Source organism: Protopterus annectens, chromosome 6.part0 (assembly GCF_019279795.1).
Source record: "Protopterus annectens isolate FY-2018-M chromosome 6.part0, PAN1.0, whole genome shotgun sequence".
Classification (NCBI taxonomy): domain Eukaryota; kingdom Metazoa; phylum Chordata; order Ceratodontiformes; family Protopteridae; genus Protopterus; species Protopterus annectens.
The window spans coordinates 21,778,871-21,806,384 of NC_056737.1; the positions used below are offsets into that span (position 1 = coordinate 21,778,871).

The window sequence follows — 27,514 nt, forward strand, 5'->3', positions numbered from 1 at the left end:
TAAACCAGTTCCCATAAAACATATGGGTAAAACAACATTAAGCAGTTATGGATCTAGGTCTAATATTGTAGTATACCAAAGGGTAATGTATGTTAAAAAATACAAAGTAGTATTCAGCGACAGTTATTATTACCCATCAGGACACTGTTAAATGGTCCAACAGGGGAGAAAAATTAGTCATAGATAAGAGTAAGAAGTTAGGCACATAAAGGATAGAGACGGTGATGAATTGCTGTCAGCTACTTACTCCCAGAGCCAAATATCCTAAGAAGAGGGGAAGAAACAGCCAGTATAGCTAAAACAAGTGGAGGAAAGTTAACTGGGTATAGACAGTAGTCCGATACAAAGGCAGAGCGTACAAAGGCCAAAGTATAGTTAAAACAGTGGAGTGGAAAGTTAACTAGGTATAGGTATGTTCGCATCACAATGCAAGATAGCATAAGCACAGTAGTCCGGAACAGGTATAACTAGTAACTTTCAATCTAGAAAGGGTAGGTAGAAGGGGGATGAACCACCTCCGAGAGGTCAAAAAAAAGGCGTCCCCCACGTTTCCCAGCGCTTTCATTCAAGTTTTCATGACAACTATACACAGGTTGTAACAAAACAGAATATTCACAACAGGTACAGTTAATGAATGCAGCTAAGACCACCAAAGTACTCACAGGATGAACTTATATGCAGCTAAAAAATCAGTACTCACATGAGGATATTTAATCCCTATTCAGGATCAGGGTTTAGAGAAGATCACTCAGGATGGATGGCTCCCCTTCAAAAGACTGAAATATCACAATCACACACAGAAGACGAATAATGATAATATGCCAGTACAAGGACACATACAAAACAAAGCATTGCAGTTGTCACCAAGTATGAGCAGGGGGGCAGTGTAGTGAAGTGCAATCTCTGAGTTGATATATTTAAGTAGCAGGGGGCGTGGGGGCACAGGGGGGCTTGCCCCCCTGCTTATACTTGGTGGAAAGTAATATGGTTTATGTTGTTTATAAAGCCAGTATATGTACGCTGTGTGTTTTCAGAATTTTGAGTTTCAGGATTTTGGTCTTCAGTCTTATGAATTCCAGGATTGTGATATTTAAGTCTTCTGAAAGGGAACCACACACACACACACACACACACACATATATATATATATATATATATATATATATATATATATATATATACACACACACACACATATACATATAGACAGACACACAATAAATAAATATATATATATATATATATATATATATATATATATATATATATATATATATATATATATACATACACACACACACATTACACATATATATATATATATATATATACATACACACATACATAATATAACATGCAAAAATATGTACGTCCCCAACTTTTGCAATTATGATCTCAAAATTCTGAGGCTCGCAGCTGTGGTCCTCAGACACTGCTGAAATGTGCCTCCGCTGTATTCCCCAACATTTGCAGTTATAATCTCATAATTCTGAGGATCACAATTATGGTCCTGCATATTACATTCTTCCAGTCTCCTGTTTGAGCAAAAACCTTAGCTGTACTCACTCCTAACCCATATAAAGAACGTTGTCTCCCTTTACACCACACCTCCAACATCTGTCAAGCAGTGTCATCAATTATTTTTAATATAACCAGTAAAACCCTCAAATGAGTATCCCAAACCAGCATCACACCCTTTAATCGACCACACACACACACTTTCTGCCCAATCATCTTAGAACTTTTCCTCCGTCATACTTATTCACCCTATGAAGCTGCTCTACAATTCTTTCCATATAGTTTTTCTCTTGCACCTGACTCTCTACAAAGACAGTCAATCACACTACCACCCATACCTTCCCCATCCTAATCAACCTGCACTCTTCCTTACACAATTCACACTCTTTTTTTAAAACAGATGAACTTCTTAGCACCATTCAGTTGCTACCTACAACCCACCACTGAAAATCAGACTTGTGTAACTTCCCCTTTCTTTCAGCTGTAATGAAATAAAACGAACTGCCACCAAAGCTGAAGTTATAAAATTGTCACGAATTAAAAACTAATTCACTTTATTGCTTGTATTAAAATCCTGAATGTCCAGCTGCTAAGTGGATAAGCACTTTCGTTTGTTTCAACCTTTTTCAAATCCTGCGTAAAGAGCAGCTTTCATTTATTTAAATAATCCTTTTGTCAGCTTTGTAGATTCAAGCAACCAATAGGAAGCTACAATTCTGTCACACCCTTCTTTCAGTACATACACCACTTCCTTAAAGCCCTCCCTTTCAGAATCGGCTTAATAGGAACAATCTCGTTCAGTCCTGGCTTCAGGTCCACTTAAATTCATAATCCACTTACTCTCTTCTATTTCAGTGCGATTAACTATATCCCCTCGCTCTTGGTGTTTCAACTAATTTATTCATAACCATAAACCTGAAATTGTGTCCTGCATTAATTTTAATATGTCCGTAAAGTGCATTCGTTTCAACTAAGTTTTTAATATCTTGGTTATGCCTGAGAGTATGCGCTTTCAGCATTCTAATCGTTTTCCCTACACAAGAAGCAGAACAGCATTGACAATGGGCCATATATATAACATTTTTAGTTCTGCAATTGGCAAAGCCTTTAAATATATATTCTTTTTGGTCTCTGGATGTACAAATGTGCTATTAACTTTAATAAAGGGACAGGCCTTACAGAACCCGCATTTATGCATTCCTTTCTTGGCCAACAGTTCTTTATCTCGTTTTGGATTGTTCTGATAGCACAATAACCTTTTCAGATTTTTTTCTGTTCTTGTAAGAGAAACTAGGGGTATCTCCCACTATTTCTCTAAGCTTCCCATCTGAGACCAATATTGGCCAATTCTTTTTTATTATCTCACATACTGTTGAATTGTCACTGGTATATGTCAAACAGAACCTCATTTTATTCTCTGTTCTGTACTGCCCTCATCCTTCTTATTTATCCCAGATCGAAAATTCATGGTTCTATTCATATTTCTCACAACCTCATTTTCCTTGTATCCTCTCTTTACAAAATTCTGAGTGAGTTTTTCATGCTCTTTCTCAAAATCTTCATCCTTGGTGCATAATTTGGAAAAACAAACTATTTGTTTTTTTGCTATATTATTAAAAATATGCTTAGGATGCATACTGCTCCTATGTAGCATGTGATTACGGCATATAGACTTCCTATGCATGAGAGTATTAATACAGTACAGTTGTGTACCTACCATAAATGTAGATGTTAGAGTGTATTCACTGTTGCAGTCATTACTCTTGGGTTATCCTGCTGGCAGGCTACCCACAGTCGGACAGAATTCCAAAGTCTAGGTCCGGCGTCGGTTGCTGTCACCTCTTCCCTGACGTCAGTGTGCCAGGGGTATAAAAGATGCAGCCGACGCTGTTTTCTTCAGTTTTTCTTGCCCCAGATGTCAGGTGCTCCCAAAATTGGAAGGCTGAAAAATATGCCAATAAGTATGCATGCACAAAAATAAACTTTTCCTTCATCTACAAGCAAATACACCACATAGGTTGTATAGGATAGAGAAGTACAGATAAGTCCTAGCAAAGAAAAGGGGGATGGTGGGTGGGTAATCTGGACTGCAACAGTGAATACACTCGAACATCTACATTTATTGTAGGTACACAACTGTACTATGTTCATCGTGTTTCACTGTTGCAGTCATTACTCTTGGGTTGAATCCCAAAGCTGAGGATGGGTGGCTGGGCTAAACAGGATTAGGAGAGGCTATGAGGCCCTGCAGAACTGCAGTGGCAAAGCCTGCTCTGGATTTAGAGTAAAGAGGTAAGTGGTAGTGCTTTGTAAAAGTGTGCACTGAACTCCAAGTTGCAGCCTCTAAGATGTCTTTGGTTGGTACTCCTCTGAGGAAGGCTGCTGAAGTGACTGCTGCTCTGGTGGAACGAGGCCTAATCCCCTTAGGCACTGATTTGCCATGTTGAGAATAGCAGAAACGGATGCAATGGCCTATCCGTTTAGAAATAGTCTGTTTTGAGATAGCCTTTCCTTGTGATCCTGCAGCATAGGACACTAAAAGTTGCTCAGTCTTTCTGAAAGCTTTAGCTCTGGCCAAGTAGAAGCGTAACTGCCTGTGTATGCCCAAAGAATGCAGAATTTTCTCACCCTTGTTCTGTGGGTTTGGATAAAAGGTAGGCAAGTGAATGGTTTGGTTGAGGGCCACACTGGATACCACCTTAGGCATAAATGTTGGGTTTGCCCTCAGAGAAACCCTGTCTGGATGAAAAATGATAAAAGGTTCCACAGCCATGAGTGCTTGTAACTCTGAGACTCGTCTTGCAGTGGTTTTTGCTAGGAGCAGAGCTGTTTTCCAGGATAAGAATTTTATATCCGCTGTTGAGGCTGGCTCAAAAGGAGGCAGTGTGAGATTTTCCAAGACATAATTGAGGTCCCATGGCAGAATTGGTGCTCTCCTTGGAGGCCTGATGTTTTTGGCCCCTCTGAGGCACTGCCTTAATTAAAGGATGAGAAAAGATAGGTGGTTCCGCATTGTAATGTGCTGAAATGGCAGAGGCATGAATCTTAATTGATGAAAAAGAAGGGCCTTTGTCCAGCATCTCAGTTAGGTATTGTAAAATCTGAGGGATATTTGGTACATACGTGTCAATGTCTTGTTCCTGGTTCCAAGCACAGAATCTCTCCCATTTTTCTGCATAAGATTTTCTGGTACTGGGTCTCCTGGCCTCCAAGATGGCATCCATAACAGCTTTTGAAAGAGGAGTGTTCTGAATGGCTACATTATCCGCCATGCTGCCAGATTTAAGGTCCTGAGTTGGCTGTGCAGGATCCGATTGTTTTGTTGGGTCAGCAAGTGAGAAGTTTGAGGCAATATCCATGCTGGACTTTGAGACAAGCTCTTTAGGATTGGGTACCAGTGCTGGCGTGGCCAGTCTGGTGCAATCAGAATCATTTTTGGCTTCTCTTGTCTGACCTTTAGGAGTACCCTGGGAAGGAGAGGCAGTGGAGGAAAGGCATATACTGTTAGATTTTTCCAGCTGAAGGATAGGGCGTCCACTCTCCATGCTTGTTTGTGATAAATCCTTGTGCAAAATCTCTGCAATTGGCAGTTGTGAGGGGAGGCAAATAGATCTATGTCTGGGCATCCGCATTTCCTTGTTATCATGCTGAAGACTTGTGGATCCAGTTTCCACTCGTGGGGATCCATGAGATTTCTGCTTAGTTTGTCTGCCAGAGTATTTGTTTTTCCTGGCAGGAATTGTGCTTGCAGGTGAATTTGATAAGTCAATGCTGTGTCCCAGAAGGTCATTGCTTGTCTGCAGAGGGGGTAGGAATGTGTACCTCCCTGCTTATTTATGTACCACATGACCATAGTATTGTCTGTCTATCAGTAGCTGTCCAGGATGAAGTAGATCCTTGAAAGCTGTCAGGGCATTCAGAACAGCTAGCATCTCTTTTTGATTGATGTGAAGATGCATCTGGCTTGCAGGCCATGTGCCCTGAATACATTTTCCTGCCATATGGGCCCCCCAGGCATAATCTGATGCATCCGTTTTCAGTGTCTGTCTGGCTGTGGGTAAACTGAATGGCAGACCCTTGTTGTGGTGACAGGCCTCTGCCCACCATCTTAACTCCTGCTACAGGCAGGGAATGAGTGTAATTACTGTCTCCAGGCTGTGGCAAAGATGAGTCCAAACACTTTTTAGATACCATTGTAGTTTCCTCATATGCACTCTGGCATATGGAATTAGTAGAATGCAGGATGCCATGAAACCCAAGGCCTGCAGGATTTTCCTTGCAGATAACTGGGTGTTTGTTCCCATTTTTTTGAAATAAGAAGTCAGTTGTTTTTGTTTGTCTGGCATGAGATAAGCCATCTGGGCAGTTGTATTTAAGCTTGCACCCAGGAATATTATCTCTTGAGAGGGCACTAGTTTAGATTTCTTTTCGTTGACTGTGTACCCTAGGCAAATTAGTAATCTTTTTACAAACGCCAGATGGTTTAGAAGAATGTCTTTGTTCTCTGCTTGAATAAAGCAGTCGTCCAAGTAGGGATATATTTGAATTCCTCTTTGTCTGCAAAATGCAATTACTGGTGCCAGGCATTTTGTGAAGACCCTGGGCGCAGTAGATAAGCCAAAGGAAAGTGCAGAGAATTGGTAGTACATTGAGCCAGCTATGAATCTGAGGTATCTTCTGCAAGACTGTCTGATTGGAACATGCAGGTATGCCTCTTTTAGGTCCAAAGTTACGAGCCAAGCCTTCTTGCCCAGCATGGGCAGTAGCTGCTGTAGTCAACATCTTGAATTTTGGAACCTCCAGAAACGTATTTAGTATAGACAGGTCCAGTATTGGTCTCCAGGTTTTGTCCTTTCTGGGCACTAAGATAAGTCTGGAGTAAAATCCTTGTCCCTGCTCTTGTGGTACTTGTTGAATGGCCCTCATGTCCATGAGGGCTGTAATTTGCTTTTGTGCCTCTGCCCATTGATTGTGTGGCAGGTCTGGCATACCTTTTGACCTTGGTAGGGTATGAAAATGGAACCTGTATCCTTGGGACACTATGTTCAAGACCCATTTGTCTTGGGTAACCACTTGCCAATTTGATGAAAAAAGTGCTAGTTTTCCCCCTAAGGGGGCTGCCAAAAGAAAAGTGCTTGGATCTGGCAGAGGAAAGTCATTGGGACTGTTTCCTGTAAGGTTGTGATTTGTCTTCTCCACTTTTGGAGGTAGGAGCACCCCATTGTTTAGGCCTGTATGAGCCTTGGGGCTGAGATCTGCCTCTGGAACGCCTGTATCTGCCTCTTTGTGGTCTGTCTGACACTGGAAAAGACCAATTTTTAGAAGGCCAGTTCCTGCTAAATCTGGGTGGTTGTACCTGTAAGAAATCCTTAACTGTCTGCATGGATTTCGCTTTATCCTCCATTTTTTCAAGACCTCTTCTGCTTTAGCACCAAACAAAGTATCATGATGTAATGGGGCATCTAATAATTTTGCTTTAACATGATCAGGGAGATTCTGTTCCTTTAACCAAGCATGCCTTCTCCTAACAGAACCTGTAACAGCGGTCCTGCAAGAGGGCTCCAGTGAATCATAACCACATTGCAAAGTATGCTTTCCCACTTGTTCAGCTGCATGCAATAAATCCTGCATTTCCTTGTTCTCTGAACATTTAGTATTTGTCAACATTTTCTGTTTAAGCAATGACATTAAATATTGCTGATATTTAAGCATATGAAACTGACAATTTAAAGCCCTTACAGCCAAGGTAGCAGAAGTGTAAACTATTTCCCCCATCTGTCCAGTGCCCTAGAATCCCTATCAGAGGGGACGGGTTTTTTGCAGTGGAAGCTTTGACCCCTTTGGGACACTGAGATATAGTTTCTGGGTCAGCAGCGGGGTTGTAATATAGGAATTTATGAGAATCCGGGACCCTGTAGTATGTCTGGCTTAGCAGGTGCAGGGGGTAGAGAGTCAGGGGACAGGCCGGACTCTGAAAATACATCATCTACAATGTCTAGAACTGGTGGAATAGCAAGGGGTCTGTGCTGAGGAAGTAGCAGAAAGTCTCTGAGCCTTTTCTTAGATTCAGAATAATCTTGGCTCTTCCAGTGGAAATGCTCCCTCATGGTATGCAGGGTTTCCCCAAAAGAATAATCCTCAGGAGGAGAGGCTGAAGGAATGGATTCTTCAGCATCAGAGTCCTCATAGGGAAGCATGGAATAATCCTGTTCAGAAGAGGAATCGGAGGAAATAGAAACCTGATCAGAAGAATCATATTCTGTCTCTTGCCTAGGCCTCTTATCAGGAGGGGGAAGGGGAACCCCTGATCAAAGTAATTAGGTCTTTGGCCATTTTAAGCATCTGTTTTTTAGGCATGGAAGTCCGAGCATGGGGAATGCTGTACTTGTTTCTTTGTCTTTAGAGCTGCTTTAGTCTTTGAAGCTGAAAATGGTTTAACATATAATTGTGTAGGTCTGAAGACACCCTCAGAAGTCGATGCCTGCTCAGCGGCTCCGGACCCATCTGAGGGAATGATTTCAGAGTGTCCAGTATCTTGACTATCCAGAGGCCCAGTCGGCTCCACATGGGAGTCGGAAGCGGCCTGTGGCTCTGAGGTAGCGGGCACCAGGGGCTGTGAAAGCACCTCACTGAGAACCGGCAAATGGCCTAACGGAGGCCTCGTTGCCGGTTTTGGACCTCGGATGCCTATAGTTTTCCTTGTCCTTGCGTTTTTTGTAAACTCCGGTCGTCGGCTGTTCTGACGGCATTATATAATTAAATCTTCGGCCAAAGTAATGAAATGCAAAATCTAACCGACGCTTAATAGAACGTTGGTTAAATCTAGCACAAAAACGACAGCTAGCAACGTTGTGATCAGGGCCTAGGCAAGGAATACAGTAAGAGTGAAAATCCTTATGAGGTATTTGCTTCCCACAAGAAATACAATTGTTAACTTTTTCTGACATCGGTCTGGAGCAAGAAAAAAGTTTCCCCAACGGGGTACTTAGCTTTAATGAAGACCTCGGTTCTGAAATTCGGATTTGAAAATCTCAGGAGTCGGCCGACCGGCACTTGTGAACTGCTTTTGCTTCGGGCACCGCACGGCAAGAAAGACTTAAGAAAATGGAGTTGGCTGCATCTTTTATACCCCTGGCGCACTGACGTCAGGGAAGAGGTGACAACAACTGACGCCGGACCTAGACTTTGGAATTCTGGCCGACTTCGGGTAGCCTGCCAGCAGGATAACCCAAGAGTAATGACTGCAACAGTGAAACACGATGAACATCAAGCTGTTCATCCAATGTTGTTTATCCAAAAAGCGAATAGATTCTCCTGACAAGTTCATCTCGAATCTCAAAAGGGATGTAGTTCCACTTAGACAGGTGTCAAAATTCTTTAAGGAATTTTCATCTCCTTCCCACAGGATGAAGACATCATCAACAAAACGTTTATATAAAACAATATTGTCATTCCAAATGTTAGCAGGATCTGAGTTCCATTCTTCCTCCCATTGTGCCAACACAATGTTAGCATAGCTGTTGGCACATGGGGTCCCCCCATGGCCACTCCAGATGTCTGCCAATAATATTCACTCCCAAATACAAAAGCATTATTATGTAGAACCTCATCCAAAAGGCTACATATAAAGTTGATATTATCAACAGCCTTGTACTTATGCCCAAATTGTCTGATTGCTTCAAGTCCATAGTCATTTGGTATGGATGTAAAAAGGCTATTTACATCCAAAGTGGCCATTATTAATCCTTTATAGGTCTTTCTTTCTGAAACGCCTTCATATAGACTCTAAAAATTCTCCTGAGTCTTTAATCACCGTTCTCGCATACAATAGAAATCTTTTCAGTTCACCTTCTACATATATGGAAATCGGCTCAGTCACCCATCCATTTCCATTAACAATTGGTCGCATTGGTGGGTCCTTTTGATTTTTATAGACCTTGGGTAATCCATTTATATTCGTTATCATTGGATGTTGTGTGTCACAATAATCATAAAGTTATTCATTTTTCATATATTGTTTCATAAACATTCATTATTCTCTGGTTGGTGTCTTTCTTCATTATTCTCTGATATGTGGTTCGGCCACTCAACATCTCTCTCATCTTATCATCATACATTACGGAGTTGGCTCCTCCTTTGTCTGCTGCTTTCACCACTATGTCTCTTCTCCCCTGAAGCTCATTCAATGCAATTCTTTCTTGGTAGCTTAAATTATGAAAGTGTTTACTCTTGCTTTTCATTCTGTTTTGCGCCACCTCATTCTCACACATACGCATAAAAACATCCACAGTGGGATGACTTAATGGGACAAAAGCACTTGGTCTCAAGTGTATTACTATTTTTATTGTTTTCACAACTTCCCATTCCACTATTACCATATGTGTTTTTTAATGTTAGGTTTCTTCTAAAACATCTTAAATCCGTAGTGAATTCACTCAAGGGTGAATATAAAGATGGTATGAAGCTTAGTCCTTTTTCTAGCAGACTTTTTTCATGTTCACTCAAGACATGTCCAGATATATTCAACACTCCTACCTATTATCAGCTTTGCTTTTCCTCTTACGACATAAATCTTTCAAACGTCATCTGCTTCTGGTCTTCAGTTCTAAAAAATGTGCCAACTGATGGAGGAAAACTGGCAACACTATCACACTAACAGCCTTGACATACCCTAGAAGACACGGCCTCTTCCCCTTCCTGCTGCAGCTATAACATCTCAATTGAACCTAACAAGGCTTCCGATTCCAATGCTCTGCTTTTTTTTCCTTTCCACAACTGAAAAGCCTGTACCCTCAAGACCTCTTGCAGTCCAATTTTTTTTTATGACACTGCAACCCTGATTACCCAAAAAAACTGCAAATACTTCTAGAGTAGCTGGCACACAGCCTCAACATTCCCAAGGGGTATCACATAACTTTCTGTACAAAGATTTAATACACCTTCCTACCATTAAATACCTGGCCATATGGTTGATGCCAGATGTGGATGAGGTTTGCTGCAGAAACATGGAACCATATGCAGTAAAAAAAAAAAAAATTAAACAGTGGAGGATGCTGACGGACGTGAACAGAAAACCTACTTAACACCAAATATGTGATAAGAGACCTTGGGATCCAGATGGACAGTAGTCTCTCCCTTTGATAGTCACACTGCCACAGTAGTCAGAAGTCCTTCTACGTGGCACACCTCATCATAAAAGGGTTCTCATCCAGGAAAAAAAGAGGTAATTGTTCCCCTCTACTCGACACTCATTAGACCCATTATAGAGTACAACGCCCCTTTTGGAATGTACCTCACAAGACATCTGCAGCAGCTGGAAAGGCCACAGAAGTACCTCACAAAGAGGATTACTGGCCTCAAACAAATGCCCTACACTGGCTGTCTCAAAAAACTCCAGCTTTACTCTGTAGCATATTGCCTACTCCGATGTGATCTCTGCCTAACATACAAAGCTATGTCAAACCCAGAGCTGTTGGACATGTTACACAAAGAAATCCCAATCCCTCCGAGCTACACACTCTAGGGACCTAAATCTTGTCATCACAATAAACAGGACATGCTGGAGGGATAGATTCCTCTCCCAGAGTCTTCCCATACTCTGGAACAGGCTACCTATCTATATCAAGCAAAGTTCTTCATTAGCACTCTTCAAGAAAAATCTTGATGAGTGGATGGGAAATAGGAAATACACCCCGGGGATCACTTCTGTGTCTCTGCTCGACAATGGCACAGGAAAATAACTTTCTTGGGTGGTGTAAGCCAGGGAACCTTTTTGGCTAGGCTTACGTAGACCCTTGGGCCGATTGCTCAGTACCTACCTATGAACCTAAATGCAGGCAGTACAAAATGTTCATCATACCACTGATACTGTACATGGGTCAAGTTTATTTCTATCAGCGTGGGTGGCAATATGGAGAGCAAGAATAAGACAGCTAAAAAAAAAACTGCTTGGTAAAAAGAGGTTAGCTGGGAAATTTCACTATGCCAACTGAAAACAGTGGGCAGAGAATACTGGACTTGATAAACTACTTTAGGGCAACACAGCTTGGTCATTTATATTTGAAGCAATTACTCACCAAACGTACGCAAATGCTTTTGAAACAACAAGGGATACCAAATTCATAAGTACTGTTATGGTTATTGGAGGGATCAGAAAAATCATCATGGACAATGCATGCAAATGTAAGTGGAGTGGCTAAAAGTGTGATTAACACTAGAGAGACAACAGACCAGAGGTTTTAGGTACTGCCAATCAATTTTGCGTCACAGGACAATCAGAAACCAGAAGATAGAGGCCAAATGTCTAAGCTTGAAGAAAGATAATATGCATACGTTCTGGGATCAGATGATAAGGGATAAGACCTATGATTTGCAGCAGACTAAGCATAAATTTAACTTAGGAAAGTGACTACCTTAACTGTTTGGGGCTTGAGTTAAGATAAGAGAGTATGAAAAAAAAGCATAGATAGGATGAAAAGTTGCAGAAATTAGTCAATTTCCTATCTGAAATTAGGTTGCAGGAAGCAACTGAAAGAAGAGTTCTGAGTAAACCTTACAAAGTGCTAAAAGTATTAGAAAGGGTTACACAAGATTGGAGTAGGAAGGTAAATTACTTAACTGTAGAAATGTAGAAGGAATCATCCAGGAAATTAAGGGACTCTGACTAGAAGTGTTTGCATCAGTACTTTTGCACAGCAACCAAACTGAGAAAGATCTTTCCAGACATGGATATCTAGTGCTGAAGAAGACACAAAATGAAGAAGAGCACTTGGGAAACACTATTTTTCTGGGGGTGGGGTGGGGAAAGACTATGAGGAGTGTTACAACAAGACTTCAGCAGCTTTCTGGTGTTTCTTACATGGAAAAAGATGCACCTTAATATGGAAATGATAATATTAAATTGGAAAAATAATTTAGGCACTAGTGGCATTAACATTACTGATTGCTATTAAAGGCTATAACCAGGAAATGGAAAAGGAAGGATCAGCACACTATGCAGCAATTAAAACTGATAATGAAAGAGATTAAGACTTGAGAATTATCAGACAGAAACAGCACATGAAGAAGAAATGAGTATGTAATTAATGATTTGTGACATTCTGGGACTGGGTGGCCAGTCCTGCCTAATTAATGTTGCACTGCTAGCTTGCAATAGGATAGAAGATAAAATATAAACAAAAAATCTCATTTGTAACCATAATGTGTTTTTGCAAGAAAGAAATGGCACTCCTTACGCTGGGTTGTTATGCGTTTATGTTTTTTGTTATGCTGAACTGTTTGTTGTGATTATGTTTTTGATGTTACGATTCTTAAAGTTCATAACTTGATAAAAAGTGTTGACTACAACCAGAATGAAATGGGTTTGATTAGCACCTCAGGCAACAGAGGAGTGCCTGCTGGGTAAAAAAAGGAATGCTGAAGCTCACCCCTTTTCCTTCTTCCTGGATAAATGGTAAGTCTTGGGAGTCCCACCACTGTAACTACAGTGAGGATTCATGTCCGGTCAGAATTTGACAGATTACAAGGCACACATTGCTATATGAGGGGTTATGGCATTTGTGACAGCAATGAAATTTCCTCGCTTGTCCCAATGTGCTTCAAGATACATGCATGTGGAGAAACAAAGTTTAATTATAATCCCACCTCTTCCCCAACAAATGCATGGATGACCACAATGTCAGCCTGTTGCACTACAGCAAGGGGATAGAATTAAGTACACCCATGTCAATGGCTCTGTTGGTATGAAGGCAAAGGGAGCTACAATGTACAGCAAATGAAGTGTCTTCCTTATTTTTTATGGATTAGTTTCTTAAATAAATAACTAAATAATCAATCAATGGAAAAACTAAATGGTACCCTCCCCTGCTTTCCAGTTATTGTGTGGCTTTCACTACCTTGTGCCACCACCTTTATCCAACAATTTCCTTTCTCAACCCTAATCCCTATAATTTCTACATTCTCCTCACTCCCATACAACCATACTCTCTCCACAAGTTGCACGTGCAAACATCTTTGCACGCTCTCTTCCTTTTAAATCATATCTGTATTTTTCTCTTCTCAGTTTAACTTCCAGGAGCACATCTTTTGTGATCTATCTCCTTCCTCAAAGTCAGCTTCAGTCTGCCCTCCCTCAACCATCCTGTTTCCATTTCAGCCCCTGCATCCTGAATCACCCCTCTTAGCCCTTTTTCATTCCTAGGCCACTTCTACTGGACATGCCCTATTTTACATATCCTGAACTGTATTTCATCTCTTCTAACCTTCTTCTAATCCTCTTTCTCAGTTATCATGCACCCCATCTACAACACCTTTTCCTAGATTTTAGGCCCAGCCATAAACTCTTACCTGAATTTCTCCTCCACAGCCTTTGTCCTCATGCACCTCAGTACATTCTGCTACTCCCTTCACTTCCGATCTCGTGCTTTTCACCTATACCACCACTCTTCCTTGTCCCCAGTTAATCACCAATGTTAGCATGACACAGTCTGAAATACCCACTCTTCTACCCTCACTTCTTGTGCCTCAAACCTGAATCTGTCCTTCCCCACTAAACTCTTGTGCAACCTACTCACTTGCAACCTGTCAGCCCACATAAATGTGAGCCCATCTTTTAGTCCCCTTAATTCCATCCACAGATCATCCAAACTTCTTTTATCCCATCTCTCATCACTTAATTATATCATTTGTGATCCTCCACCTGTTCCATATCCAAGACTACATTAAAATCCTCTCCAATTATCAGTCCACTTTATCACATAGTCTATCATAGCACTTAAAACTCCCTCCCTTCTTCCTTTCCATCCTAAGTTCCATAAACTGACTCCACCAAACCTCCACATTCCCCCACCACTGCAATAAAAAGCCACTCATCATTTTCTTCCACATCCCATCAATCCTATGGACCACATTTCAGTTTTTCTTACGACTACTACACCTCTTTCCTCCACCACAGCTATTTAATCTTTCAACATCCTCACAAGCTCTAATTTACAAAGCTTCCCTAATTCACGTGGTTTTAACTTTGTCCTTTGTAGCAATATGAAACTCCTCCTTCCAAATACAACTACTACTCACTCCCTCATAACAGTTATAAATCCTCTGCAATATTTCATGCTGCCACTAACAACCCCCCCCCCCCCCAACTCCCAATCCCCACCTCCTACTCACTCAGTGGTAGCTCCACCACACCTCAGCCGAATGCCTTTGGGATTTCCACAGATACCAATACCCTCCAGCACGTGGGCTACCTGCACAATATTTTGAATGGCCAGACTCATGGTAATCAAACATCTGGCAGTGAGATGTACACTGTTCTTTAGGACTTCTGGAAGATTTATTGTGGTGGACACTACATTGAGAAAGGACAGTCATTCAAAGACAACCTGTGTAAAACTGCAGTTTCCTCAAAAAAGTAACTGAAAGCCACATTTGCTGCTGATGTCTGTTGCAAATGGGACACTACCCATTTGCCCTGAGGTGCAACAACCTTGGGGTTAATATAAAGAGAGAACCCTCTACATGAGAAGTAGCAAGAACATGTGTATAACAGTGGTATGCCATTTTGACAGTTTTGTTTCAGTTCAGACAAGTCTTGATTTGGCAGAACTCAACCTATCAACAGAAATGACAAATACAAAACAAATTTCCCATCAACTTTAACTCCCCGCCCCTCCACCACCACCAAAAAAAGTGTTGTAATGCTGAGGAATTTTTTTCCCTCCTCCCCATGCAATCTTCCAAACATACTTCCAAAGAGAAGTCTTCTACCGACAGCCATTTTCTCAAGCCTAACACACCTGACACTGACATTTGCTATCCCAAATGAATATTCTTTACAATGTCAGATAGTACACATGAGTAGGGTACTATTTCACCTGTACTACGTTATATATACTGTGCATAAAATACTTAAACACAGTTTAGATATTACTACTGCTTTGGTATTGTACTGTAACAAAAATATATGCTCTCTGCTCTTCCGATCTACGAGCTGTATTGTCTTGTGCTGCTGTCTCATGAATTTGCACTCCTACACTGCTCTATCCCAGTTAGCAAATACAAATAAATACATTTACAACATTCAACAAGTAACCTAGACCTCACTGCAGTTTTTACCTTCAAAAGAACACGTTTCTCCTTGTAAAAATCTGCCTACACAACCAGATGTTCAGTGTCTGCATCAGAAAGTATGAACTCTGATGACTACAGGCACACAATGATTCACAAATCATTCCCCATCCTATGTCAGGCTGATCATTAATCTGTCATTGCTTCTTACCCCCCTCCCATCTCATCTTTTCTATGGGTCTGGAAAACACACTGAAGAGGCCTTCTCACAACCTTTTTCTGCCACAGCAGTTCAGAGATAGAGGGCCAAGAAGGAAGGCAGACAGCAGATCACTACTCATTTCAATTATTTGCTTCTTTCTTTCTTGTACAATTACCCTGGCTCCACAATGTACTGGGGTAAGTTTATCTTTCTCATCAATGACTAAAGTCTATCAGAGTCCTTGACATTAGGCATGCCCCATATCTTCTCCTAAACAGAAAAACACAAATTGCCTCATTTACTCCACCTCTCAAGCCAAGGCTGTTATAATCCAATCCAGGTCATTGTCAGGGCTTCATCCCCTTAACACATGCAGTCCTCTCAGTGATGGTGTGGTAACGAATAGGAACATTTAGCTGATTCTTTCGTCAACAGGTGACAGGAAAATAATGTAAGCAAAAAAAAAATCACAGAATGATCAAGAAGCCTAAGAACTGCAGCTCTGTTCTGAGGCAGTAATGAGGCAGTAAAGGATAGGGGCAGGGTTACATTTTATTCACACATGTTCACAATGATATCAGTTGGGTGTTAGTTGTCAAGACGGCTGAAAATCTCGCTCTACATACAAACACCTACAGCAAATACAAGTTCCATTATGCAGTAAGAGACACTTGGAAGGCTGCAGACAACATTTATTAGGAAATAGGTTGAGATAAGACAGCATTGTTCATGCACATTTCTGCATACCTTCTTCTATTCTTGAACCTTCATTATCAGTTGTTCTTACAACAGGTGGCCTAGGCTGGTTAATCAGCTCTTCGTCTCTTAAATCAGCGATCATATCCTGTAGCTTTGTCCTGTTGACACCTGAAAGTAAGGAGCAATCAGACAATAACGGGAGAATACTCATTGCACACACCAGTGAGAATGAAAAATGGCAATGGCTTAAAATTTCCTTAAAAATTCTTGGTTTTTCTCTAAGCAACCAAATTTAGTAATTATGTTTCAAGAATAAACACATACATCCTTGAATCAATAGACAATGTACTTGCACCTAAATTAATTTGTTCCACAATATTTACCCCTCACTTGAAATTGTTAACCAAAATAATTTTCAATATTTTGCAATTAAATTAATACATTTAGTTGTAGTAGAACAGCAAGCAGGCAAAGGGACCACATCCTCTGCTGCTGACTTTGTTTCCAGAAGTCCTAAAGATAAAGGGACTGCTCGAAGTGTGCAAAATTTAGATTACATTTGACCATCTACTTGTGAAGAATCAGGAAAAACAGGAAACACTGAAAGTGTACTACAGTAGAATGACACCAGTAATCTTTCTACAGTATAGAGACATTTTGTGCCATAACAGAAGAAATGAGCACAAACTCCATTTGTTACAGTGACCAAGTTAGTATACAGACTACAGCAGAATGAAACAGTGTCTTTCAGAATGTCAAGCCATGTTAATGCCACACAAGACGAAATGGAAGAACACAAACTTCCTCCGTTAAAGTAACTCAAGGTGGAGAATACTGCTTACTGACCTTGCCTGCACCAGAAAAACGTCCATCTCACACCTCTTCCACAAGTTCTGATTGAACTATGAGCTCCATGTGAAAGTGATCAAAAACTACACATGTTCTCAATTAAACAGACAAAGGCTGAACCTGGGATAAAAAAATACGGCACATGACCATCGCCCACACTATCAATCACTAAATCAAAGTAATATATCAAACGTGGGGTGGGGAGGGATGGGACTGGGACTGAGTACACAGTACTGACTAAGAATCATACTGCTATGGAATGCACACCTACAAAAAATAATGCATGTTGCTGCACTAATGCATTTAATCAGGATAGTTAAATGACATCCAGCTCTTCAAGACTGGACATCCATTTTACAGTGTTTAATGTGACTGGACATCCAAATAGCAGCCTCACAAACTCTTCAGGCTAATATACTTCTGAAGAAGGTGACATGTAAAGCCACCTGGCAGTATGAACAATTTCTATAGGTGATAGTCACCACTGATTTGATATTCTGACTGAAAGTACAAAAACTGGGAAAAATGAGTTGATAATGCAACAATAACAGCTGCAAACCTGTATGAGTGGATTCCAGTTCAGTGTTTTATTGCATCTATCATAACAGAAAGTACAGATGTACATTATAATCACTATAAACAACAAGACTAACATTAGTCAATACAACAGCAAACTGAAGCATCTGTGTTTATTCTCCTTATATTTTCTTCTTTCTCTGTCAGAGTTTTTATCGGCCCTGCCCTTATCCTCATGAAAGTCAACAGTGATCTCATGCCTGCATTCTTGAAGCACTTGTACACAGCCAGCACTGACAGCTTTCTTACATTTAAGCCCTTTCTGGCCCTAACAGAAAAGCGTAATTTTAGTAGACTGCCCCTCAAACATAACTAATCATTACTGTCATTCAAATACTAACATACTCTATCAGCTATTTAATTTTTTTTTAACCGAGTGTGTAGCTTAACTGTTACAAAACAGTGATCTCTCTCTCAATATCAACTTTTACAGTATATACTTTACAAAACTTTTACCATCTTCTTTAAGCATGGTCACTAACAGTAAAAAGTACAGTTGTGTACACTTACCATAAATGTAGATGTTCGAGTATATTCACTGTTGTAGTCATTACATTTGGGTAATCTGTTGGCAGGTTGCCCTCAGTCGGCCTGATTAACAAAGTCTTGGGTCCTACGTTGGTTGCTGTCCCTTCTTCCATGACGTCAGGTTGTCAGGGGTATATAACATGCAGCTGACGCCATTACATCAGTTTTTCTTGTCCTAGATGTGAGGTGCCCCCCCAAATGGGGAGCAAAATATATATAAGTAATAAAAAACACAAAAATATACCTCCAAACAAAAGCAAATATACCAAAAAGGCTTTTAAGCATAGTAAAAGAAAGTAGGGGTGCAGTAAGAGACCTACAGGGGGGCTGGCGGAAGGGTAACCAGGACTGCAACAGTGAATACACTCAAACATCTACATTTATGGTAAGTGTACACAACTGTACTATGTTCTTCATGTTTCACTGTTGCAGTCATTACATTTGGGTAGATTCCCAAAATTATGGTTGGGAGGATGGATTTATACAGCATTAGGACCAGCTATAAGGCCCTGTAAAACAGCAGTGGCAAAGCCAGCTCAGGATTTAGAGAAAATTGGTAAGTGATAATGCTTGGTGAAAGTATGAACTGAACTCCAGGTAGCAGCTTCTAGAATATCCCTTGTAGGAACACCTCTGAGAAAGGCTGTAGAAGTAGATGCAGCCCTGGTGGAATGAGATCTGATCCCCTGGGGGACAGGTTTTCCATGGTGCTTATAGCAGAAATGAATACAATGGCTTATCCATTTAGAAATGGTTTGCTTTGAAATAGCCTTCCCCTCTGCCTCTGCAGCAAATGCTACCAGCAGTTGTTCAGATTTCCTTCGAGATTTAGTCCTGTCCAAGTAGAATCTAAGTTGTCTGTGTACATCCAATGAATGCAGAATCCACTCCCCCTTGTTCTGTGGATTGGGAAAGAAAGTTGGCAAATTAATGGACTGATTAAGAGCCACACTGGATACCACCTTGGGCATGAATGATGGATTGGTCCTGAGTGACACTGTCCACATGAAAGATAATGAAAGGCTCCACTGCCACAAGGGCCTGTAATTCAGAGATCCTTCTAGCTGAAGTGATTGCTAAAAGGAAGGTGGTTTTCCAGGAAATAAATTTTAAGTCTGCAGTAGCAGCTGGCTCGAAAGGAGGTAGAGTGAGTTTTTCCAATACAAAGTTAAGGTCCCAGGCAGGGGTTGGAGCTCTTCTGGGTGGTCTCAAGTTTTTGGCCCCTATGAGATGCTGCTTTAGCAGAGGATGAGAGAAGAGGGGGGTCTGTGTTGTAATGAGCAGAAATGGCTGAGGCATGGATTTTTATGGAAGAAAAAGACAGGCCCTTGTGAAGCATCTCAGTTTAGTATTGCAAAATCTGAGGTAAATTGGGTGCTGCTGTGCTCATTCCTTGGGACTGACTCCAGGCACAGAATCTTTTCCATTTATCAGCATAAGATTTCCTTGTACTAGGTCTTCTCGCCTCCAAAATGACATCCATCACAGGTTTGCTGAGGGATGCTAAGGTAGAATTTAAGTGATTAGCCAAGCTGCAAGATTCAATGTTTGGAGCTGAGGGTGCAGAATTTGGTTCTCCTGCTGAGACAGTAAGGAAGGTGTCTGAGGCGGGTGCCACGGAGAAATGTGTGACACATTGTGCAGGAGTGGGTTCACCAGTGTTGGTAGGCCAGTCTGGAGCAATCGAAATCATTTTTGGTTTATCCTGTTTGACTTTTAGCAGAACTTTGGAGAGCAGAGGCAGAGGGGGAAAGGCATGGACTGAAAGGTTTTTCCAGCTGAAGGACAGAGCATCCATTTTCCAGGCTTTTTTGTGATGAGTTCTTGTGCAAAATTTGTCCAACTGGTAGTTCTGGGGTGAGGCAAAAAGATCTATATCTGTCTGGGCTCCCCCATTTGCGTGTCAACATGTTGAATATCTGTGGTTCCAGTCTCCATTCGTGCGGGTCCATGAGATTTCTGCTTAGTTTGTATGCCAGAATATTCTGCTTTCCTGGCAGGAATTGAGCTTGTAGTTGTACTTGGTAACTCAAGGCCGTGTTCCACAATGCCATGGCTAGTATGCAGAGGGGGTAGGAATGTGTACCCCCCTGCATGTTTATGTACCACAGAACTGTGGTGTTGTCCGTCTTTATCATTAGTTGTCCTGGATGAAGGAAGTCCTTGAAGGCTGTCAATGCATTCTGTACAGCTAGCATTTCTTTTTGATTGATATGAAGGTGCATTTGATTTGGGCTCCATTTTCCCTGAATGCACTTCCCTGCCAGATGAGCCCCCCATGCATAGTCTGATGCGTCTGTAGTTACGGTTTGGGCGGCAGTGGGTGGTGTGAATGGCAGTCCCTTGTTTTGGTGGCAGGCCTCTGCCCACCATAGGAACTCTAGGGGCAGGCAAGGTACGATAGGAATCATTGTTTCTAGGGTGTGACAATACTGACTCCAAAAACTTTTTAAGTACCACTGAAGTTTCCTCATATGCAGTCTTGCATATGGAATTAGAAGAATGCAGGAGGCCATGAACCCCAACGCTTGCATTATTTGCCTTGCAGATAGCAGGGTTTTTGTGGCCACCTGTTTGAAGTAAGTCACCAAATGAATTTGCTTTTCTGGCATAAGGAAAGCCATCTGGGCAGTTGTATTCAAGCTTGCACCCAGGAATTTAATTTTTTGAGAGGGTACCAGTTGCGATTTCTTTTCGTTTTATGGTGTACCCTAGACAAGTTAGAACCCTTTTTACAAACGACAGATGTTTTAGAAGAATGGCCTGGTTTTCTGCCCGAATTAGACAATCGTCCAGGTATGGATACATTTGATTATTTCTTTGCCTGCGAAATGCAATTACTGGAGCCAGGCACTTTGTGACTAAGCTGGGCGCAGTAGACAAGCCAAAGGGCAGTGCAGAGAACTGACAATGCAAGTAGCCTGCTTTGAAGCGTAGGTATCTTCTGCAAGATTCCCTGATTAGGAAATGCAGGTAAGCCTCTTTTAAGTCTAGAGTTGCCAACCAGGCATCCTTGCCTAGCATGGGAAGTAACTGGTGAAGAGTCAACATCTTGAATTTTGGAATGTCCAGAAAGGTGTTTAGAGTAGACAGGTCCAGAACTGGACACCATGATTTGTCTTTTCTGGGCATCAAGAAACGTCTGGAATAGAAACCTTTTCCCTTTTCCTGTTCAGGTACTAGTTGAACAGGCCCCATGTTTAGGAGGGAAAGTACTTGTTTCTGAGCCTCTGGCCACCCGTTTGGAGTTGGCAGGGTATGGAAATGAAATCTGTATCCCTGGGACACTATATTTAAAACCCATTTGTCCTGGGTTACAAGTTGCCAGTTTCTTGCATGAAGAGCCAGTGTTCCCTCCAAAGGGGCGGCTAAGAGGTAAGTTCTTGGTAATTTTAAAGGGAAGTCATTGAGACTGTTTACCATAGGGTGGTGCCTTGTTATTTCCAGATTTGGAAGTGAAAGCACCCCACTGCTTAGTTCTGAAAGTCCCTTGGGACGGAAACCTGGTGCTTATGGAATGTCTGAGTTTGACTGGAGTGGCTCTGGAAGGAGCTGGAAAGGATCAGTTCTTAGTAGGCCAGTGCCTACTAAATCTAAGAGGTTGTACTTGTAAGAAATCTTTCACAGTTTGCATAGATTTAGCTTTATCTTCCATCTTTTTTAGAACTTCTTCAGCCTTATTACCAAACAGTCGTTCCTGCTGCAAAGGGGCATCCAACAGTTTTGCTTTAACATGATCAGGCAGAGATTGCTCCTTAAGCCAAGCATGCCTTCTAAGCACAGACCCAGTAACAGGCCTCTAAAGAATCAAAACCACATTGCAAAGTAGGTTTTCCAACTTGTTCAGCTAAATGCAATAAATCATGTAAATCTTTATTTTCCACAGTCAGAAATCAACAACATTTTCTGTTTAAGGAGCCTCATGATATGCTGTTGATATTTTAGCATATGGAATTGACAGTTTAAAGCCCTGATTGCACAGGTTGCAGAAGTATAAACCTTTTTACCCCATCTATCCACTGCCCTGTAGTCTCCATCAGAAGGGGTAGGATTTTTAGCAGTGGAAGCCTTAATGCCTTTGGGACCCTGAGAAATGGTTTCAGGGTCCGCAACAGGATTTTTGAAAAGGAATTTGTGGGACTCAGGAACCCTGTAGTACCCGTCTGGTTTACTAGGTGCTGAAGGCAAGGAATCAGGGGCCATACTGGATTCCAAAAACACATCATCAACAATGTCTAGTACAGGAGGTATAGCCAAAGGCCTATGCTGAGGAAGAAGGAAATCCCTAAGCCTCTTTTTGGATTCAGAAAAATCCTGACTTTCCCATTGGAAATGCTCCCTTAAGGTATGTAAAGTTTCCCAAAAGAGAAATCCTCAGGTGGAGAAGCAGAGGGAATGGAATCCTCTGCATCAGAGTCCTCATAAGTAGGTATGGACAAATCCAGATCATTAGAAGAGTCAGAAGAAAGAGAGTCCTGTTCAGAAGATTCATAGTCTAGTTCAACCCTAGGCCTCTTAGAAGGGGGGGGGGGTTGACTACCCCTGATTAGAGTAATTAAATCTTCAGTCATTTTTGATCATTTGTTTTTTAGGCACAGGGGCCTGAACATGTGGCCTGGGCATAATTTTTTTAGACATAGATCGAGATTTAGGCCTTGGTATTGAAGTTGGAGTTGGTTTAATATGCAAGTCTGTAGGCCTGAATACACCCTCAGAAGCCGGTGCCTGCACAGTGGCTTCAGACCCATCCAAGGAAGAGACATCTGCGGGTTCCACATGTGAAGCATCTCGCGGCATACCGGACTCCGAATGCGTCTCAGTAGAGGCCTACAAATCAGAAGTTGCGGGTATCAGGGGCTGCGAAAGTGCCTCACTGAGTACCGGTGAACTGTCGACTGGCTTAGGAGAAGCGTTGTCGGCAGTTTTGGCCCTCAACGGCCTGTCTCTGTCTTTTTCTTTGCATTTTTTCAGTATTCTGGTAGTCAGATGGCTAACAACATCATTTCTGAATAATTAAACAGAGAACCGAAATATTTAGAAGCAAAAATGTACAGACAACGGATAGTGCGCTGATTAAATAAAGCACAAAACCGACAACAAGGTACATCATCGTGGTCAGGGTCTAGGCAAGGAATACAGTACAAATGAAAATCCTTATGAGGTATTTGCTTCCCACAAGTAATACAATTATTAACTTTTACTGACATCGGTAAGGAGCAAGAAAAAGTTTCCCCAACGGGGTACTTAGCTTTTTGTTGAAGACTTCGGTTCTGACACTCAAAAGCGAAAATTTCAGGAGTCGGCCGACCGGCACTTGCGAACTGCTTCTGCTTTAGGCACCGTGCAGCAAGAAAGACTGATGTAATGGCGTCGGCTGCATGTTTTATACCCCTGATGACCTGACATCATGGAAGAAGGGACAGCAACCTACGCAGGACCCAAGACTTTGTTAATCAGGCCAACTGAGGGCAACCTGCCAGCAGATTACTCAAATGTAATGGCTGCAACAGTGAAACACGAAGAACATCTTAATATCCATGTAGATCCCCAAGCAATGTTCATCTATCCAGGGAGGGCACAATTAAGATCCTCTACAGCAGCCTTAACAAAACCTCTGGATTGTGCATCCAAGTTGTAGTATTTTGTGCAGGTGTACGCAGCAACCCAAGGGAAAACTAACTTTGGAAGAATGCTACTAGAATGCAGTGCTAATGTAGCTGCTGCCTAGTGGAATGCCCTCTCCGTGTGTTGTGTGCAGCTCTGTTATACTTGTTATAGTAAAAGGCAATAGAGTGGGCCAATTACTTGGACAGGAGCCTGTTTATTAATGGTAAATCTCGGAATAAGACAAAAAGCTGATACTTTTTCTGACCTCATTAGTTCTCGTAGTGTAGTAATTGAGCTGTCTGTGCACCTCCAGCATAAGCATTTGTTCCCTTCATGCTGACAGTTTGGGTAAAAGACTGGTAGTTGCAAAAACAGATTTGGTCCCACTGCTAATACAACTGCTGGCATGAAAATTTGGATTTACCTTTAATGACACACCTTCACTACAAAATTACCCAAGTAAAAGACGAGCTTGCGTCTCTGCTACTCTGAGATAACAAGAAAAAGTGTTTTCATTGAACAGTACTTTGTATCCCTCCTATTGGCTAGTTCAAATGGAGATAAAGCTAACTTCTCCAACATAAACTTCAAACATGATGGGAGAAAATGTGTCTTTTTTCCTGAACAATTCATTTTAGAAACCCTATAACATTGTTCTGTTATCTGTGGAAAAGTGCAAACACAGAAATAATTTTTTCTTCCTTCGTTCTCCCCTTCAAATGTAATATGGCAACTGCAGTCAGCAAAATCCTTTTACATAGCACAACTAATTCCCAAGGGTATAACATCCAGATTTAAAGATGTCACTGTTCCCTCATACTCGACATTAACCGATTATAGAGAATAATGCCCCCGCTCCCACTTCCGTATGTACCTCACACAACATAAACTAAGAAAATTTCAGGTTTAAAGACCCTAAGCTAGTAAGTGAGACCAGAAGATCTACCCCTTTACTCAGTATCTTATAGATTTATTGGGACTATCTGTGCCTTACCTATTGCCTATTAGAGTCCCTGTTGTTCCTGATCTCCATTTCTCCACAATAACTTGACAAATTCTAGAACCAGCAACCTAAACCCTTACCAGCAGATAAACAGAATATAATGGAGAGAGATTTATTCATCATGCACAGCCTCCTCATCCTGAAATATGCTGTCCCTGCAAGTTAAGCAATGTGATACATTATCCTTCAAACAGAAAGTACAGTTTTGTACCTACCAGAAATGTAGATGTCCGATAGGTATGCATCTGCAGTCATCACATATGGGTTGTCCTGCCTCAGGCAGCCCTTCGGTCGGCCGGACTCCAAAGTCTGGGTCCGGCATTGGCTGACGTCGCCCCTTCCCCGACGTCAGAGTGCCTGGGGTATAAAAGCGTCAGCCGACGCCATCTTCCTCAGTGTTTCTTGCCCAGATGCCAGGTGCCCTCAAAGGAAGGCTAAATTTGGTTAAATGCAATAATTCCAAACATGCATAGAAATATATATATATACATATATATATATATATATATATATATATACACACACAACAAATACACCATAATAGATAACCCCAGCTAGCTATGAGAGGGAAAAGTACCCAATAAATCCCAAAGAGGGGAAGGAGGGAGGGTAAACCTGACTGCAGATGCATACCTATCGGACATCTACATTTATGGTAGGTACAAAACTGTACTATGTCCTTCAGGGATGCATCTGCAGTCATCACATATGGGTAGAATACCATAGCTAATCTGGGGGTGGAGGATCTATGTAAAGGACGGTGTAGCTAAAATGCCCTACATGACTGCCGTAGCAAAGCCTGCTCTGGATCTGGAATATAAAGGTAAATTGTAATGCTTGGGAAATGTATGCACAGAACTCCATGTAGCAGCTTCTAAAATGTCCTTGGTGGCCACCCCTCTTAAGAAGGCTGTGGAGGTGGCTGTGGCTCTGGTGGACTGAGGTCTAATGTTAGCTGGCACAGCTTTTCCATGGAAGGAATAACAGAAACAAATGCAATTCCCTATCCATTTTGAAATTGTCTGTTTGGAAATTGCTTTTCCTTGTGCACCAGCAGCATATGCTACCAACAGCTGGTCAGTTTTTCTGTAGCTTTTCGTTCTGTCCAAGTAGTAGCGCAACTGTCTGTGTATGTCCAGAGTGTGCAGAAGTTTCTCCCCTTTGTTTTGTGGATTTGGAAAGAAGGTAGGCAGGTGAATAGCTTGGTTTAATGAGACCCTGGATACCACCTTTGGCATAAATGAGGGACTGGTTCTCAATGTGTGACTGTCCTGATGAAAAATAAGAAATGGCTGTACTGCCATGAGGGCCTGTAACTCAGATACTCTTCTTGCTGAGGTTATGGCCAGAAGGAAGGCGGTCTTCCAAGACAGGAACTGTAGTTCTGCAGATGCTGCTGGTTCAAAGGGAGGCAGAGTTAGTTTTTCCAACACGAAGTTAAGGTGCCAAGTAGGCACTGGGAGGTTTCCTTGGAGGATTGATGTTTTTAATTCCTCTTAGAAACTGTCTTAGGAGAGGATGAGAAAAAACAGGTGGATCAGTATTGTACTCTGCTGAAATTGCTGAAGCATGAATTTTAATGGAAGAGTAAGACAGGCCATTGTGAAGCATTTCTGCCAAGTATTCCAGGATATGTGGCATGTTCATCACTGTCGCATCTAGGCCCTTTGTGGTGTTCCAAATGTGAAATCTTTTCCATTTTGCTGAATATGCCTTTCTTGTGGAAGGCCTGCGAGCTTCCATGATGATATCCTTCACTCTCTTGGATAGCTTATCCTGAGGAGGAGTCAAGGTATTTTCCAGGCTGTTAGTCGCAAGGTTTTCAGGTTGGAATGCAGAGTTTTGTAATTGTGCTGTGTCAGGAGAAGTGGCCATTGAGGAAGAGGCCATGGTTCCGTGTGTGACATGCTCTTTAACAGTGGGTACCAGTGCTGTCTTGGCCAGTCCCGAGCTATCAGAATCACTTTTGGCTGCTCTGTCCTGATCTTCAGTAAGACCTTGGTCATTAATGGAAGAGGTGGAAATGCATAAACTGTTAGGGTTCTCCAGCTGAAAGATAGGGCGTCCACTTTCCATGCTCGTGGGTGGTATGTCCTTGAGCAGAATTTCTTCAGCTGATGATTGTGAGGGGAGGCAAAAAGATCTATGTCTGGCCTTCCCCATGATTGTGTTATCTGTAGGAAGATGTCTGGGTGCAACATCCATTCGTGTGCATCCATGATATTTCTGCTTAAGCTGTCCGCCAGTATATTGTCTTTTCCTGGCACAAACTGGGATTGCAGGTCTATATTGAGTTTCAAGGTAAGTTCCCATAGATTCATTGCCAGTCTGCAAAGAGGGTAGGAATGGGTGCCTCCTTGCTTGTTTATGTACCACATAACTGTGGTGTTGTCTGTCCTTATTAGCAGGTGGCCCTGATGCAGAAAGAGTTTGAAGGCCTCGATTGCATGTATCACTGCCAGCAT

General features: G+C 41.7%; 1 protein-coding gene across 2 annotated transcripts in view; it reads right to left on the reverse strand.

Moving 5' to 3' along the window:
• STRN3 (striatin 3) overlaps positions 1-27,514 on the reverse strand; it is a 1,528,247-nt gene that overhangs the window by 612,512 nt on the left and 888,221 nt on the right. For both annotated transcript variants that reach the window (XM_044073816.1, XM_044073815.1), the window contains one exon: positions 16,535-16,654. In XM_044073816.1, the coding sequence (XP_043929751.1) occupies positions 16,535-16,654 (120 nt within the window). The remainder of the gene's footprint in view (positions 1-16,534; positions 16,655-27,514) is intronic.